This window comes from Callionymus lyra, chromosome 2 (genome assembly GCF_982586985.1).
Source record: "Callionymus lyra chromosome 2, fCalLyr1.hap1.1, whole genome shotgun sequence".
Lineage (NCBI taxonomy): Eukaryota > Metazoa > Chordata > Actinopteri > Syngnathiformes > Callionymidae > Callionymus > Callionymus lyra.
Window position 1 is genome coordinate 27,464,035 of NC_141819.1, and position 19,016 is coordinate 27,483,050.

The 19,016-nt window shown below is 38.9% G+C and overlaps 1 protein-coding gene across 1 annotated transcript; it reads right to left on the minus strand.

The window, feature by feature from the left end:
• Window positions 1–2,088: 2,088 nt before the first annotated feature.
• On the minus strand, window positions 2,089–17,386 carry artn (artemin). Its single transcript, XM_087782985.1, has 4 exons — window positions 17,200–17,386; window positions 9,068–9,129; window positions 7,032–7,206; window positions 2,089–2,495 (listed from the first exon to the last, which is right to left on the minus strand). Exons 1-4 carry the CDS (start codon window positions 17,228–17,230, stop codon window positions 2,089–2,091), a joined length of 675 nt encoding a protein of 224 aa, XP_087639111.1. The 5' UTR covers window positions 17,231–17,386.
• Window positions 17,387–19,016: the final 1,630 nt, after the last annotated feature.

A 19,016-nucleotide genomic window follows, 5' to 3' on the forward strand; every position in this document is an offset into this window, starting at 1 on the left:
CTTATGAACTACTGTTAATAAAGTTTATCGATCTATCTAACCAACACTGGATGCTATGTTTATATGCAAAGCACATAATTTAACATTTTAGTTTAGGTAGATAGATCACTAATTCACTAGTTACCCATAATGCATATGTGAGACCAAATAAAAGTTCTCAGAACAAAGAACAATAATTCTCCCTCCCTCGGGGGGAACACCTCTGTATTCGCCAGAAGATCATGAGGAGGTTCTGGGTCCAGCCTCAGATAAGAAGATGGATCAGATAATTGGGTCGACAAGAGAACAGCTCCAAACGTACACAATTGATGTGCTATTTTAAGGTATGTATTAAAAAAAAATGCAGGAGCCTTTCAAAAGTATTTCTATCTATGCTGATGATATATGACACTTGACTGTATGGTTTTAGTGAAGCTGCTGGTCAAAATATGTTTTATTGGTCAAACTGTGAGAGGCTGTAAACTGAAGAGGATTTTGTGTGACATTGAACGTGGTAAAACTACCACTAAATACCACGAGAACACACTTGCATCACAATAAAAAAATTAAACTAATAGTATTTTGTCTTTTGTAAACACAGCTGTTTAATTGATTCGACATAATGCTGTGTTTAATGGATATATGGGTGAAAGGAGCTCCTTGGCAGAGGTATGCATGCGCCGTCTTCCTGCTTTAATAGTAGGAACTACATCATACAACATCCTATCTGAGCCTCCTCAGCTTGAGCTCCATTCCACTTGGTTGTTAGAAGTGTCAAGTCACACCTGACCTGAAAATAAACCAAGTGTCGAAAAGCTGCCTCTCTGAGTAATGATAGGCCGGGGGGTAAATTTAGGAGAGTTTCTTACAATAGGCTGTTGACAGAGACGTAAACAAGCTGAAACACTTGAGCTTCTGAGGGCTGCTGGTCTGTCCAACCGAGCGGCTATACTGACCAGTTTCCTGCAGGTCTTCAATGACCACTTCCTTAAAGACTTGGAAGACTTTTCTTAGATGTTACACAACTCATCTGCACCGCATGACAACAGATGGATATCAGAGCATGAGTCATCCGGAACGAGAGAAGGAACCACTTCATGGAGAGAATATAAGAGATTCTCACAGTTGATGGACAGTAAATATTAGGATGTCAGCGCAATCATCTCGCTTTTCATCTGACAGATGTGGGATCAACGGCGTGAAGACGGAAAGACAATCCCGTGTTTAATCTGCACTCCCCTGGTTTACAAGAACCAAATTGTTTCAGGCCTTCCATCTACTTCTTAGCAACGTCGTTCACGCACTCTCTCACTCTACACAACAAGTCAGAGGTCGTCTCACTGAGGATGCACAAGAAGATGGCCGCACGTTTCCTTTAAAGATGATCTGATTTATTTCTCATGGGTGACGTGTACGAGAGCAGAGAGCTCCACGTAAACTTCTGTCTTAAAGTCAAACACCCCACGGAGCTTTACTGTTTACATCCACTTTAGTCAGGAACAACAAGGGTGTAGTAAAGAGTAATAGTAGGGTAATAGAGAACACATGTGGAGAGAAGAAACTTCATATACGGAGTCTGTATGTTCCACGCTAATAAAACTGGCTCCTAACACCGTTGTTTAAGTTTGAATCTGGATCAGACGTGTCAGTGAGAAGTTGAAGTAACAATATGTGTTGTTACTTTGTTATAATACTAATTCTGTATTACAAACTTAAGGGAACATCACTGTGGACAAATGTGTCGTGATCTATGATGCATTTAGAAAATACCAACTTGGAACAACTAAATCTGTGTAGATTCAGTCCTGACTTGAGTTTTTTGGTTTTAGTTTGGCATGTGTTGCTGTAGCTGTAGCATACAGGGTGGAACACCTTCATCTGTTGGTCATAGCTGAAGTAGACGATCAGTGTCCTCCCATAATCACGTCCTGAGTTGCGGTCACTGACATCCTCCTGCTCGCAGGATCCAGTGCTGCCGGTGACATGGAGTCAAAACCCGCCCTGAAGGTCTCCAGCTGTTCCGCGCAGGGAGGCGCCGTCTTCAGGCGGTGGATCCACGAGCCCGATCTTCTTCTACCTCCACTGTGGTGGTTTGTCCCAGAAACACCTTCAGCCCACGCAGCTGCAGTTGGCAGCAGAGAGCCACTTGATGGTCTGCCACGTGGTCTGCTTGTCCATGAAGGACACGGTCTCGTAGCGGGTGGGCCGGCAGCAGGGGTGGCTGCTCACTCTCCTGCCCGCGATGTTCCCGCTCTCCGTCAGGGCCTTGAGGGCCAAGTCGTAGTTGGTGCGTGCGCTGTGGCACGTGCCCACACAGTACTTGAAGAGGATGATCTCGTCCGAGTCGTAGCCCAGACCCAGATCCCGAACCCGCATCTGCTTCTTCTCGATGGTGCAGTCCCGGCTGCTCTTGGTCTTCTTGCGACCTCTTCTAGAAGTTCTGGAGGAGCTTGGGTCGCGAGGTGAACGGCGCCATCTGCCCGGATCAATCTCCTCCTGCATTGCCGCCCAGACATCTAAGATACAAACACACAATGAGATACAGATTAAAATAAAGACAATAAAAGACAAACCCCTTAACTTGACTGAAATCTTTGGCCGGAAACACGAAAATGAACATTTAAATTACACAGCAAGTCAAGGCACATATCACTTTGCCTAATAGCAACTGATGAATGGATCACAAACACAGAGTAAGTCCAGGACAGGGATGATGTTTCGTGAAGCATCATGAAACTAAACAAAAGAGAGAACTAAAGTCAGAGTCAATAATTTGACTTTATCTCACTGCTTTTTCTGTGTTTACCAGAAGACAGAGCTCATATAATGTGCCTTAACTATTGATGCGGCTGATGAGGTTTCATGAAACAGTTTCCCCATTTTTAAAGGCCACTAGATGGCACTCTCTGCTCTAAATCATTTTTATTTTAACTACCAATTCAATGAAAATGCACTGAATTTTGTAACTGATTGCGCCACATTCTTACTCTTACATTCTCCTCATCTGCTGTTTCATGAAGCCTCATTGACCCTGAAGTTAGATGCATTCCTGACTTTTTAGAGCTTAAATGATCGTACCTAATGACAGAGAAACCTCTTGTTAAATGATCACATTTTTTCACTAAAGCTAAAGTAAAAATTATTGATTTTCCTCTAAGTGAATGAGAATTTAGAGTTTAATGTGTTTAATTAAAAAAAAGGTAATTTTTACAGTTTTTTGCTATTCTTAACAAAAGTGTATGAATCAGAATCAGAAATCTATTTAGCAGCAGTGGTTCAAATATCCACACAAATGCATGAGGAACCTTTAAAACCTTCCTGAAACCAGATGGAACTAAAGAACATCAATAAAATGTAATACCTTCAAAACCTCAAAAATCTCAGCAAAATCCAGTCAAAACATGTTGAGCGGATCTTTTATTAGAAAACTTTCTAGTGCTTCCTTGGCTGAGGAAATTCAACTCAAATGATTAGAAACTATAAGTGATGATGTGAAGCATGATGGGCAATTTAGACATAAACATTATTATTCTACAAACATTCATGACCTGGAATCCATCTGGAGACATTGATAGATTATAGGAAGAGAGAAAATGGTGAGATGGAATAAAGATGGTGTTGATTAAGAGGCAGCGTGTGTTTACTCCAACAACATCAATCTAAACTAATGGTGAGAGAAAATAATAGAAAATCATACACAGATTCCAGATATGTGCCAGATGTCTGCTGGGTCTGCAGGGACTTGAGGTGAAAAACTTCTCACACAGCAGTTGAGGATGTGAATTAGAAAGCGTTTTATTAGCCAGCAGAGGAGCATGTGTGATTCAATGAAAAACAGACTCCGTAAAAATTCCACTTATTATCAGCTGAGGGGTGCAAAGTGGACCGTCACTGTGCAGGGTCATTATCAGCAGGGGGGGGATTCTGGCCCGGATCCAGGAACCTTTCAAACATGATTGAACCGTCGGGCTCCAGGTGACTGATTTCCACTTCCTGACCTGTGACTGGCTGTGCCCTGCACTTTCTCCAGGCTCCCTGCTTCCTATCGTGGAAGGTTCATTTACAGCGGCGCAGGTGCTTGTCGGTTCATGCCTTCATGTTTATGAAAAGAAAAGTCGTAATCAGGGGAGAAAAATGAAGAGAATTTAGAGAAATGGTTCCGCAGGCGAAGAGTCGAACCCTGCACACATACGACCGGGCCGTGTTAAAACACGCCACGTGGTTAAACATTATTTAATGTAATTATATCAATATTTGCTGCTAGAAGCGAGCCGGAAAATGTTCTTTTATGTCCCGAAAGACAACTTGAAGAGACCAAAGGAAGAAGCGGAAAAACAGAAACAAAGGTGATACAATTTCCTACATTTTATATACATATTATTTTTAAAAGTGTCTTAAATAAATACATGTTTGAAGATTAAGTCATTGTCTTTTAAATATCTTTAAATTATTATATACAAATGTGGGGAAAAAGGCACTAAAATATAAAATGTTATTAATCTGTTTTTTGTATATGATTTATAGGAACAGGGACATTAAGTTGTAAAACAAATTGACAATCTATATTTATAAGTTAATTCATACTTTTAAATGGAAAAACAATACAAAATATATTTTTTAATTGAACGTATTAACAGCAGGGTTTTTAGTCTTTAGGCTGTCAGACACATTTCTTGATGATTAAATGTTAGGTTTACTGAGGGTTAATACATGCATTCTTTACACAGCTTATAGACACATTTATAGACAAACATGTCCATTTATTTTATCTTTATAACAAATTAAAGTTTGCCAATTATCAATTAGGACATCTGAAGAAGAATTATGCTCAGGAAACATATCATCAGGTGAATCCTACAAACAAGAAAACCTAGGATCAAGTCCCCTCCTTCATAATGATATAATAATAACATCATAATAATCACAAGATCCTCTAGGTCACAATAATTTAATATGTTAACAGTGGAGACTTCTCCGCCTTAGCAGAATTTTTCATTGGTCACCTTTAAGGTCTGCAGGCAGATTAGATGTATCAGTCAGGACAAGTCTCTTTTAGAAAAAAGAAAATTTAAAGATTCCTGATAAAAGTGTGTCGTAACCATGCATTAGATAAACAACAACATTTAGCATCAGTGTTTATGTACGTTCACGACTTTAACTCTCATTTATATCACATTGTTCCTCTATATTCAGAACTCAAAGCTGGAAAAAGTCTTCTTTCTTTCTGTCCCTGCGACTCAAGACTCCGCCTGCAGGGATGAATCTGTCATAACGGACTTTTATGGACGTCGATGAGAGGAAGTCACGTCGCTCTCCTCACACCTTACACTCACCTCAACATTCCGACACAATCAGGAGGATAAACATGAATAATGAGCCGGGGTTTGCTTGTTTGGTTAGAGGCGGCTTTAACAACGTGTCGGCAGCAGCAGCCGTTCGTGTCTCACGGTCGGTCCAGAAGAGACAGAAGTGGAGTTTGATTACATACCAGAGTGGCAGCTCGAATACACACACGTTCTTCTGCATCCATTCATCTCATGACTCTGCTGTTTTTGATGACCAGAACCACGCAGCGTGACACCATCCTGCATGTTGGATTGATTATTTTCACCCGGCTGTTCTCGGGGGGGACGTTGCTCAAGTGACCAAGGCCACAATTGTGTTGAAAACTTCCAGGCAAACGTCCAGAGCCTATATTAGTCACTCAGGGGCGACACGATGCTGTTTTATGGCTCCATTTCAGATTTATGAAGCTTTTTTTAACATCCAAGTTTAATGTTACGATACGTGATAGAGGTGGAAGGTGGGGGTGTGGGGGGGGCAAGGTCTGTGAGAAACCAAAGCGTAGAGTCGAACCCTTACCCTCTTTCAATAAGTTATATTTACTACTGTTTCAGTGAATCGTTCTTAGCCAGACCAACGTGTGTCCTGGTGGCTGTTCAAGATGACACTTGACTTACTATTTCATTTTAGACACAGCAATACACCAGAAGGGCACTGAGACACTGCATACCTCTGCCAAGGACTTCATTCCACTACCAACTCTTAAACGCTGAATGAACAATAACACGTTTTGTCACAATACGAAAGGTTAATTATTCAAGTGTTTCGCTTGTAGAATGTATTTTATGAAGACAGTGTGTGACTGTGACCCTGGTCTAGAAAGGCGCTATATAAATAGAGATTATTATTATTATTATTATTATTAAGACAGGTTTCCCTTTTATTTTTTCTTAACGAGCAGCAGCAGTTCAAAACTATACTAGTGAATGATCAAACCTTCTAAAACTTCCTGATTCAATCAGAGAACACTATCAAAATCTAGTCTGTTTCTTGAACCCTCATTTTCTTTTGAATTAACATCAAATCAAGTAATTTGCTCATTTACTTTTCAGGAACCAGAAAGATAGAGGAAGAGAAATGATTAATCTTGACCATGAAAATAAAGCATACATCTTAACTGATTTAATGATTTAATGATTTAATGATTTAATGATGATTTAATGATACACGGTCTTGCCTGGTGATGAATGAGCTGAGCCAAAAGGCAGAGCACCCAGTTTCTCATGAACTTTGAGTTGTGCAAACCTTTATAGAAGTGATCTAGGTGAGACTCGAAATAAAACCTTGTGGTAACATTGTGTAGTAGACTGTTCAGATGCAATAATATATATTATTCTCACTGTTATTGAAGAATAAAGTGATTGTTATAGTTGAAGAATAAAAAGCTCAAAATACTTTTTTTCATGTTATCAAATGCCTTTAATGAGCATTTAAATATTTTTATGTGAATGTTTTTCTCTCTTGGATCATTTTGAGGGTAACTTTTATTTTATTCAATGTTCCTCTGGGACGTTTAAATCGGGGGTTGGTAAGTTTTTACAAGAAGTATTGTGTTCTTGCAGGGCACCAGAAGTTTAAAAAAAACAACTTGTTTCAAAAACAGCAGAAAATGATTCCACAGCTTTGGTTCTCATGTGTCGGCAGAATGAACAGAATTATAAAGATAAATCCAGATGTTCTTGGATACAAACAAGCTTTAAAGAACTTACCAAAATCTTCCGGCCAGGGAGTGTGGACGCCACTGTCCGGATCAGGGTCCTGTGCAGGATGCCAGGGCGGCTGCCCGAAGACTTGCGGCAACTCTCGTTGAGCATCGTTGTTGTCCTCCTCAGAAAAGACGTCTTCCACCAGAGTCAGCAATGATGCCAGCACCCACAACATCACCTGAGCGACAGCAACACAAATACACGTTTATTATCTTGGTGGTGAGATCACTCTCTAACAATTTTGTACCTTTTTGTAATAACAAACTCGTAATATTAGACAAAAACAGTGCCATGTCATGAGTAAGAGATTCAGGCTATAACTTCGAGAGCTAATGGAGCGACTTATCGGGCTAATAGCTCGTGTGAAGAAGCTAACGCACAGTCACCGTCAGAAGACATTATTGGCCTGATAAAGGGACTAAAAAATGATCAGCTGGACAAGTGACAAAAGGCAAGCTGGACAACATGGCAGCGGAAATTTAGAATCCGACCGGGCGAGTCACGGAGGCGGACACTCGAGTGGGACCAATAAGACCATCTTGGTTACAGTAGATGCCTGAACTTTCTAGGTCTTAACTATATAATGCATTTATAGTTTCACGTCTGACAATTAATGCTGCTTTTAAAGTGGCTTTAAAGTGTTAATGTGTACGTTTAAAAATGTTGTTTCTGGCGACCACTAGTGTCAGGAAATGCAATGCTGTTAAATATCAGATCAAAAGGTTTTGTCCTCCTGGTCACTTTAAAGACTCTCAGTACTTCATATGAAAACTCTGTCTCTGATCTACCACTGTAAAGCAGTTTGTTGGTCATGTGACACTCACAGAAACTCCTTGTTGTCCAGACAAAGCTAACTAGTGAAGAACATTGTTACAATAACACCTACAACGTCCTACTCTCTAGAGTTCAAGTCATAATTGCTTAAAATTAAATCAATATTGGATAATATATGAAAACGGTAAAAAAAAGTCTAAATGTTACTTAGTGTTGCTTTAATTCACGTATTGCTTATTGAGGGTCACAACATCCAGAGAAATCAATGAGAATCAATTGACTTCTAAGTGTGTTTGGACAGCAGGAATCATTTCTATTGAAAATGTAAAAACTGAAATCAGTTGTCAGCAGTAATTTTCCCATTAAAAAATTAAAAACATTTTATACATACTTTCTTTTAAATAATATATTTACTTCAAACTTAACATGTTCATGTCAAATGACCCCTGCTGGTGACGTCACGGCACTCCAGCTCCACCTCGAGAAACCAAACCTTAAAGATAATTTAATTCGTTTAGCTTTAACACATTATATAATCATAATAAAGTTTATCTAATGTTGTTTTGTCAGCAACACAACACAAGGTTTTTTTAGACTGACTTCACACTAAATTGTTACCTTCATAACCACCATGAACCAACAACACACCACATGTATTTAATACCACATCAGACGTACACGATAAGAAGAAGAAAAGCAGCGTTAACGTCTCTGGTTTCTTCCATCTTTGTCGGCCTAAAGAGGCTCAATCTGCTCCAGCTTCAGCTGACACCTGCGTCTCTTCAATTATTGACTCGCGACTCCTCCGCACAGGGAGGGTTAATATTTTAGAATCACTTGTGCGATGAGTTTCTCTCCGTCGTCTGGACGGAACCTGAGGCCGGGATCAGATGAGCAGAGTCGTGGAAACTGTCTGAGAGTGAAACATTGACAAACTCCTGCAGCTGCACTAAAACCTACTGACCTAGTAAGAGCTGAACGTTCTTGTTCACTCTGTCCTGCTTTGAGAATCACAGGTTTACCATGTTGGGACAAAAACTGTTTTATGATGTTTTATCAGCTGTACATTAATCCATGACGCTGTTTGTTACTCAACATGTTGAATAAACAAGTACATTTCTTGACTCTTTATCTCAAACTAAGAGACACTTTTGGGGTAGTTTTTCTTTCTACTTTAACAACTATAAACTATGAATTAAGTTTAATTCATTACACCTTTAACAGAACATGTTTGTGATGATGATAAATGAGGGCGTGAGTCTCACCTTCCAGTTCTTCAGGTGATGCTGAGTGTTTGATGTCTCCTGACTCCACCAGGTTTTTCCATCTGCAAACAAGAAACACAATAGCTGAGAAGAAGTCCTAAAAAAAAAGTTTTTAATTGTATCTATAGTGTTTTTTGAATTCTCCCCGACGTATAAATCCATTTTTTATTTTGCTTTTAACTCATTCTTGAACTCCCAACTTTCTGTGATCTGCACGGTGGCTCATTAGTAAATCATAACAAGTCGTCTCGCTTGTCAGTCATGACGGGCAGAAGATGGAACCTCGAGTCGACGCTAAAGTCCAGGAGTGTCAGACTGTGTTAGGGCTGTGATGTTCATTCTGGTCGTGTTATTGAATCAAAGTGTTTACATTCTAACACTCGACTTCATCATGCTTCAGTCATTTGCTCATGGACAGGATCCTTTTTTCTTGACAATTCAGTTTTTTTTCATGCCCTCTTTTTGACCCATTCAATCGTATATATTATATATTTGTATATATTTTATTTTAAATATATTTATATATGTTTGTGTGTGTGCGTGTCTTTCAACTCATTCTCTCTTTTTTATTTTGAATAGTGGGTAATAAACCAGAATAACTAAAGGTACCTTAACTCACTACGTTTGATGTACGGATTTGACTTAACTATTGAATTAAATAATCAGTCTGGTACAAAGAAAAAGGTTCTGACTATAACCAAAAGACGTTCTAAAACTTTAATACATTTAAAGGGGAAACTAATAACAAACTCGAATGAAGTCTTCCTCTCCAAGATGCAGTTAGTCACTCATCATGATGATGTTTTAAAGTTATTACCGTCTGAAATCTTAGCGAACGAGAGGTTACGAGAGCAGAGTCCATCATGATGTAATAATGGGCTTCACTTCTCCTCCAGCCCTCCTTTTTAAGGTGGATACTTGTGGGATTGATGACTTGCAGTGACACACCTTGATGCTTGACCAATCACAGCAGAGTGGGCGTGGTTAGGGTCGAGAAAAACGACATGCTTTCAATGGGCGGGGCTTAAGATCATCAGCTGATCTAACTCAAAGATGACAATATCTATGTTTATCCATAAAGAAAGTAGGACTGTTTTTGGGTCGACCTGATGGTCCTGCTTCGGCAGAACCTCGAAGAAAGTGGAGCTCCTCCAGAATTACAGCGTGAGAGAGAGAGTGACCACCCAACTTTTCAAACAAAGGTCAGGCTCGTTTGCAGCAAATAATCTGACGATGAACCTTTGTCTGATGTGGAAAAACAAAGCACAAACAGTGAGGATCCGAGCCTCTAATAAAGCTAATGGAACCTGGAGAACATCTAAGAGCAGCGGAACACGACAGAGGCTTCCAGCTGCAGGCCGTGACTCATCCTCCCAGTAAATAACCAAAAACATTGCCAGGGCGCAGGAACAGGAAGAACCCTTTTACAACGTGATCATAAATAGCCGAGGCGAGCGCGGCGGACGGAGGATGAGGATCCGTTTACACAACACTGACCTGTGTGCAAACAAGCGCACGCAAGGACACACAAAGTCAAAGCTGCTGCAGCTTCAGTCCATGATCAGTAAATTACCGCTCAACACAATCTCAGGACGTCACCGAGGCGCTCACACCAGGCTGTCACTCACAGCGGGCCCAGACCTTCAGCGGGTCTTTCATGAGTCCTGGACGGAGCCTGACACCTCATTATCGAGTGCAAACATAGTCGCTAGATAGTTCCAGTTTCTTACACCTGCTTGAGTCCGACCCTCAGACACCGAGCTGCCGTTGTGTTGCTATTCCTGTGCTTCTGTTCGACAAGAACCTACCTGCGTGTTTGTGTGTCTGTGTGTGCAGCCGGGTTCAGCACAGACACACAACTTTACTCTGCGATTGGGAAAACTTCACTGTATATTTTTTGTGTGTTTCTACAGTATTTGGCACACATGTTTGTTTTTGATGGTGCTCGTGTGCCTGGATATTTGTGTTATATTTCATGCCCTTCATAAATCTGTCTTTTGTTTATTTGTAGTGGAAGCCTACAGAAGTGTGTGTTTCTTTCATGCTGGTGTCATTTGTGTACTTCCATGTGTCCATTATGAATGATTGATTAGATATGTTTGTTTAATCTCTGCTGTTTTTCCACTCCAACGTGTGTTAACTTTTCTCCATTATTCATGTATTTTGAGTGTTATTTTCTGTGCATGTGTGTTTGGGTGGTTCATCTTTCTTTTTTAGTTTTTTTCCACTATCCATTGTTTGTGTTTTTGAAGGTGTGTAAGTACGTGTTTTTGTTTAAACGCACATGTATACAAGATTACAACAGTGTTGACGTGTCTAAAGCCTTGTGTACATATTCTGTATTTGTGTATTCTCTTTTATTTTTTTCTGCTGGTTGTTCTCTTTGTGTATTTCATCGAATTTCTTTGTGTTAGTATCTTAGGTTATGTAGTTGTGTGTTAGTATTTGACTAAAACTAAATCTATTTTTGTGTTTATTTGTAACAAATTACACATCTGACCTTCAGCTTATGTTTCCTCTAAAAAAGTTGATTTCTCTGCTCAGCCATAAGTCTGGTTATGTCTGTACTGATTGGAATAAGAGGTTGGAGACGTCAAGACTATCTAGACCTGGACAAAGTTCAGGGGTCACAACATCTCTATAAGGTCAGAATGAAACTATAAAACCATTCTTACAGCTTAGTAACAGCCCTGCTGTTTATACTTTTTCAATTATAAATTACAATTTAAATTATTTGTGTTCACGATAAGTACAAACTTTTAAATGTTGAGCTAAATTATATTTTAGCTGTTTTTACACAGCCCAAAAAACAAATTACACTGTTTTATCCCTTGTGTTGTCCTGTTGACCTCCCTGACTTCCCTAAATACATATACAGTGCTAGAGGTCTTTCACCTTGACCTACATAACAAGGGATACCACAAACAGATTTGTTTTCAGGCATTTGGGTCACCTTGACCCTAATATAACACAAGGGTTTGTGATCTCCTACTTTCTATTTAATTGACTTAACTTCCCTCACAGCAGAAACAGTATGTAGAACAATGTATGTAGAAAATGTTTCGCAGCAGGAGGACATCTGGAGAGACGTGCTGCACATCTTGTCATTGTTTTCCTCTTCAGAGTCAGAGATGAATGAGTATTTAGGACATCGTGTCTCTGCTGTAATACCTCACAACAAAACAACATTTTTGACTAGTGGCCAGGTCTGAATACCACGTCCAGAGAAGGTCCTCCTCCGTGATACACTTGCTACTCATTTTCATATCTTCCAACAAAACAGCAAGTTGGAAAAACTAAAATGATTTTCCCTGGCTGACCTCACAATGTCGAGTAAGAGGCAGGAAAGGGGGGAGTGATGTGTGGGTGAGTAAAGAGGGCAAAGGTCAGATACATATTCAGGGAAAAGGTCAGATACATATTCAGATGTTTTTTTTCTGCTAATTTCTCTTGATAATGACCATTAACTCTCTGTATGTGGACAAACTCAACAAGGGTCAGACGCCGATAATCTCACACAACAGTTCTATGGCATTGTCCTCAAAAGCCAAAAACAAGCGGACATTCCTAGCAGACCTTTGAGCAAGGCTGCACGCGCAGGGATGCATGTCCCATGGCCTTTATATGGAGGTTAAGTTCATCCAGTCCGCTGATTTCCATTTAAGGTGACATCAGGTTCGGATGTAACCGCCGTGATGCCGGATTTGATGTCAAAGTGCAGCTGAAGCATCTCCAGAATGAAGAGGGTTGCAGGAGACGACCGGTGAGACAGGATTCTTGTGACCTATATGTAAGCTGGTGGGATCTACTGAGATAAAGAAATCTCTTTTTCTCACATGCGAGTGTGAGGAGACATGCAACATCTGCCCGATGAAGCATGTGAAGCTAAAGAAGATTTGGAGTAAAAACGAGCCAATGAATAGTGAAGAAATATTTTTTCTGAATGTATTAAACTTCTGGAAGTAAAGCCGTTAACAACTTGACTTTAACACCAATTTCTCTGTTTCTACCTGTCTCACCCACTTAGATCCAGATGATTATCTGTATTCTTTATGAGTGGTCATAATGTTATGGCTGGCCCAGTCCTCAACGATGACATCACACGTGCGTTATATTGTTCGGATAAATGTGGAGTTAAGTTTTATGGAACATGTTATTAAAACTTAAAGACTATAAACGTTTCAGTTTGAAACGAAAATACGTCCATTTCTAAATCAAAGTGTTGTTTATGTTAATACTTTGTTGCACTTCAGTGATTTTGTCATTTACTCTCCTCGAAGTCGTTAATAATCCAGTCACATCTGCGCTACATCTGTTCACCCTCATAGCTCCGCGACTAAGTAGTGACACGTTTATTAGTTTTTTCATTTATATTTACGCTGGAACAAATATTTTCAAACATATGCTGAACATTTGTTTTCTGAGAGGAGAAGTGAACTAAAATGTCTGGGGTCTAAAACATGGTGCCGATATCTTTCAGGGATCATGAGAGTAGCTTGGTTCTTAAAATGTCAAATATATCAAACCTATCTTTGAATCATTATTATTAAATCATTCATCATGTTTCATCTGGAAATATCGTTAATCATGAACGTTTTAAAATGGAAGTTTTTCGACAAAAGTTAGTGACCGCTGCTCTAAAATGTTTAACACTGTAAGTGTGTGTGTTAGCGGTTGTCCTTCGATGTACGGGCCTGTCCAGGGTGTCCCACGCCTCTCACTATAATAAGATAGGATGAGCCAGAGATAATAATCACAGGATGGAATATTTAAATATATATTTCATAATCCTAATACTTTTGTTATTAAGTATTATTTAAGATATTTGTTACTAATATAAAATTATTTACTAATACTTAACTAATCTTTGCTAAGGTAAGAAGAACATCATCACCCAAAACTGTAAACATTCATTTGAAAGTTTTATTTGTAAATTAGCATGTTTTTAAGGGAGATAAATGAATATATTTACAGTCTTCATGAGCTTTTTTGGGTGGAATTATTTACCCACAGATGTTGCAGTGATGAACGGTCGTCTCTGGCACTCAAGCTCTTTCTGTGTTAGACTATTTTTTAGTGATTGATGCATGGATGACAAATCTTGTGATTTTATGATGACTGACATTTATGCAAACCTGAGTAAAAGGTGGACAGTACATAAAGTAGAGAGCCTTCGAAATAATAATAGGCCAGAGTCTGGAGTAAAACACTAAATCAAGATCTAATAACTTCTTTTATATGACTTCTTTTAGTTTTTTCTAGACCCAAGAATTGTTAAATAATTCAGTTGTAGTGCTGTGCAAATCTGTTTAGTATATGGTGGCTTTGTGAACTTGTTTAAATTGTACTTCCAGCCATTGTTGATTAGACTTAAAGATCAACTAATGTCAAACTCCAACTCTCTATATCGCATGTTTTAAATGTCGAAGTCTTCCTCTCAAAGATGCAGTAAGTCCCTCATCATGACCATGGTTTGAACTTATTACTTTATTCATTTCTCCCCCGTCTGAAATCTTGGTAATGAGAGGTTATGAGAGTCCAGTCAGCTGTAATCACACCCTGCTTTGTTTATACAACAAGTCCCTTGAAGGTGGAGACTTCAGGTATTGATGAACAAGATTGAATCTCCAGAAAAACAAATCATTTTCAATGGGCGGGGCTTAAGAACATTTTCTAATGTAAATATTTCAATGAAAAGAGAGTTTTGTACAAACAGACACGTACTGATGATACAATAGAGGTAATATATATATATATATAAGACACTCCTTAATCAACACATTAGTTACTATTTAAACCATCGTTCAACCCTCCATGCTAGATCTAAATCTATGATCAAGTGAAAATCAGTCCCTTTTTAAAATGAATAAACCAGAAATCAACTAATAAAAATGATCCACATCATTGTGTAAGTGGTGTATAGACATCGCTCTGACACATTTGTGTAGCCAACAACAACACAAAACAGCCTCTCTCTCCACATACCATGAACAGGTGCTAAAGACGTCACACTAATGGCATGTTAATTCACCTGCTTATTACACACTGTTGTTTTATGTGTCAGAGGTGTTAAAGCCTGCTGGATGATCATCACCTCAAAGTTTCCCTCACACTCCACCGCACTTCAAAGTTGCTCCTCATGGACCAGAAGTAAAAATACACTTCCACGACAATATCAAATAATCAAATTGTTCAATGGAGAATAACATACATATCATATCGCTTTAAACAAGTCAAGCTTTTAAGGAAATAACTCACCATAATGTACTGCAACAGTAGAATACACTTGAATTCCTGATTCAGCATGATTTACTACTGAATTTAAAAGTTATTTTGGAGTGTGTTTGGCCCTCCGTGATCGAGGCCTCTGATCCAGATAGAAGCAGAAGCCGGTGTTATTGCAGTACCGGCAGAAGACACGGAAGAAGAAGTGTCATTAGCGTCTGTCGTGAAACAGTCGCGCTGCGCTGATTAACCGGCGTAAACACGGTCACCAGGTCTCTGCGTGTGTTTAATCGTCTCCAGCGCTAATGTGGATTAATCGCAGACCACCTCGACGGAGCTGACCGTCCGTCTCGCAGCAATCACAGGGTTCTGTTAGTTCTGGTGCTGGTCCAAATCAAGAGCACATTTCTCATGGAGGCCTGACTCCAGCCCTCACATCTTGAGAGGGACTTTACCAGCAACTTAACAAAGCCTGGGAAGACATCTAAGGAACTCGTTTACCTATAGAATATTCGATGCAGCGTACGTTAAAATACGCATCAGTCCAGGGTTGGAAATGTAAGGGTTGGTTTAACAAATACTGGATGGTCTTTAAATATTTTTCATGAGCAAGACTCAGCCTGTCTACGATTTTCTTTATGCAATTACAAGAGTCAAATGTAAAGTAGATTTTTTTTCAGGGCTGGCGGCATGTTTTCCTGCAGGTATTAAGGTTCTAAGTGTAAGTGGAAGAACGCTTCTGTGTATTTCTGTTGCCTGGAGGAGGAGTCCACTGTGTTCCATGTTGGAAAGGAGAGGCAGAGAAGATCTGGTTTTACATCAATGAAGCGTGTAATTATAAAACAATTTTCTACCTTACTACTTTAGAAAGTTAATACGAACACTAGCTATGCATTATGTATCTTAGCAACATTTTTTTTTTACATATACTTAACTACCTGAAATATTGCACATTCCTGCTGAACAGGATGACTACATTTCCTCTTTTCAAAAGTGTAGGATGTTTAAAATGTTTAGACTGTAATTTAACCTAAAAAATACCTGACATAGCTAAGGTGACTAACATTACAATTATATTTCATATTTTGTATTTATGTGGTAAAATGGCAGCTTCAACACTAGCATGATTGTAGATCGACAGCATTTAAATGGTCACATTTTAAATAAATTAATAATAAATTAATTAAGGTAAATATTCTTCAAAGGCTTTTCCTGGTCCAAATTTACAAACTTAATTTAGTTTAAATTAATATACAAATTAGTTCATTTAAAATACACTTTAATATACTTTATAAGTTCTTTAAACAGATCATATTGTACAAAACGTTGTTGTTAAAAATAAATAATTTTATATTAGATGCACCAAACAAATAACTTGTATTGTCGGTACAGAGTTTGTTCTGTCTGTGTTCATTTTCTGATTTTTTTTGTTAAGCTCAGGACATGCATATATATTCAATGTAATTTTGAATTCTCTGGGAAGTATCTGAATCGTCCAGGACTTACTTCCATTTCAAATAAAAGTGTAGAAAAAGTTTATTTAAACTCCAAAAACAGACCAAGATCACGTTTATAGCAAGTGTCCCGTTGAAAGAACGACTCAACTCTAAAGTAAAACAAGATATATATCAAGAGTAACTTAGATGAACTTGGATGTAAAGACTTTTATGTTTGCAATGCTTTACTTCACAGTGAATTATTTTCTCACCATAAGTGACCCACCAGTACATTTACTTCTTTGATCAGCATTATATGTTTTAAAGCTTATCCAAACTGTTTGAATGTCAGTGTTTCTCTCGTGCAAATGCGATTAAACAAATATCTTGAATAAATCATCTCTCATCGGAAACCATTCCAACTCATGCATTTTGATCAAAAAATGAATTTTAGTTCGGATCTCGTCTCACCTTTGCTGAGTGTGTTCGCCCTACAGCTCATGGACGTGAGTGTGTGTCGGTGCTGGAAGGATCCACACGCACTCGTCGGTTCTGCTCCGCGGAGCTGCGCGCTGCTTCCTCGGCTCGGTCCTGTGGCTCAGCCCGGGTGTCGGTGCTCCACATGGCTGGAGACGAGCCCACGCTGACCGCAGAGAGGAGCCTGCGGGCCGGCGAGCACGACCTGTACTCCCCGTGGTCCGCCTTATGTCGGTGTAGGTCCCGCGTCGTCCCGGATCCTCTTCAGAAGAAAGTCCTGCTGGTCCTGAGCGAGTCTGGTGAAGACAGGTGTGACCTGCAGCCAGCGCGTCCAGATGTGTGTGTGCGCGCGCGAGTGTGTGTGTGTGTGTGTGTGTGCTGGAGTGTCATATTCCGTGTTCATCACATGACACTTACTGTGGTATGGAAATGGAGTCGAAGGCAGCGAGACATTTACATTTAATATACAAAGTTTGGTGAGTGTTGGGAGGAAGGTCAGGCTCTATGGGGCCCACGTGACATCAAAGTTATCATATAGAACTAACCATTTAGAAATAGATAGAACTTTATTGATCCCTCTGGAGGTCTCCTTCGGGAAATTGTTTATTTGTATCTATGTCTATATGTATTAAATGTATTGCTATCTTACAATTTTATGACTAGTTCATTTAAATAACTTGTCAAATATGTTGTTTGTTTTTTTTAACCATTCCCCCTATTCTCTTACTTTTATCCTTCCTTCCTTTTAAGTCCTTATTAGTCCTACAAAATGTATTTTATGGTATAATAACACATTTTAAGAGTTTATATATTTAATTTTATATTATAAAATATATTAATATAATATAATATCATATAAGAACTATGCCGTTTTTCTTGTCTAGAATCTTTAAAGAGCAACTAATGTGTAGATTTAAGTGTGTCTATTGTAGTCATCAGTATGTGTCTGTTTGTACAAAACTCTCTTTTCATTGAAAAATTTACAGTAGAAAATTATCTAAACCCCGCCCACTGAAAACACTTTGTTTTACTGGAGATCTTGCATAACACAACCACACTCACTCTGCTGTGATTGGTCAAACATCTTGGTTTGTCACCGCGCATCATCAATCCCCACAGACTCCACCTCCAAGGGACTCATTGTATAAACAATGAAGGTGAAGGAGGAGGAGTGAAGCCATTATTACAACTGCTCACGTAACTTCTCTTTTGCTGAGATTTCATACGGGGGAGAACTTTATAAAGTAATAAGTTCAAAACTTGGTCATGATGAGAGATTTACTGCATCTTGAAGAGGAAGACTTCAACATTTAAAACATGTGAGTGAGTCAGGAGAGTTGGTTTTTCACATTAGTTGACCTTAAAATACAATTCATTTTAAAATAAAATAATATACAATCAAATTAAGATTAAAGCTTATTTAAGAATTCCTTTTATTTACTTAATTTTCCCATCATAATTAATTCTTTATCTGTCCCTTCCTTCTTTTGGTTTGACAGCGCCTGGACTAAATGCTGAATGTAGCATTCTTATGAAATACAAACATTACCTGAAATAAAAAATAAATCGAATTTTTCTTCCTTGGAGTTCAGACATGTTTATATTCCAAATTTTTCTGTATCAAGTACCCTGATTTTATAACTAAGAATTTAGTTTGAGTAGATGATTTTCAGACTCATTTTAGACTTTAGACTTCAAGATTTCAAGCTTATGTGGGCCAAAATAAATGACCGAGCGGACCATATTTGGCCCCCTTACCTACATTCATACATGTGTGAAGTAGTTATTGATCTGCTGCTCAAGTTTCCTGA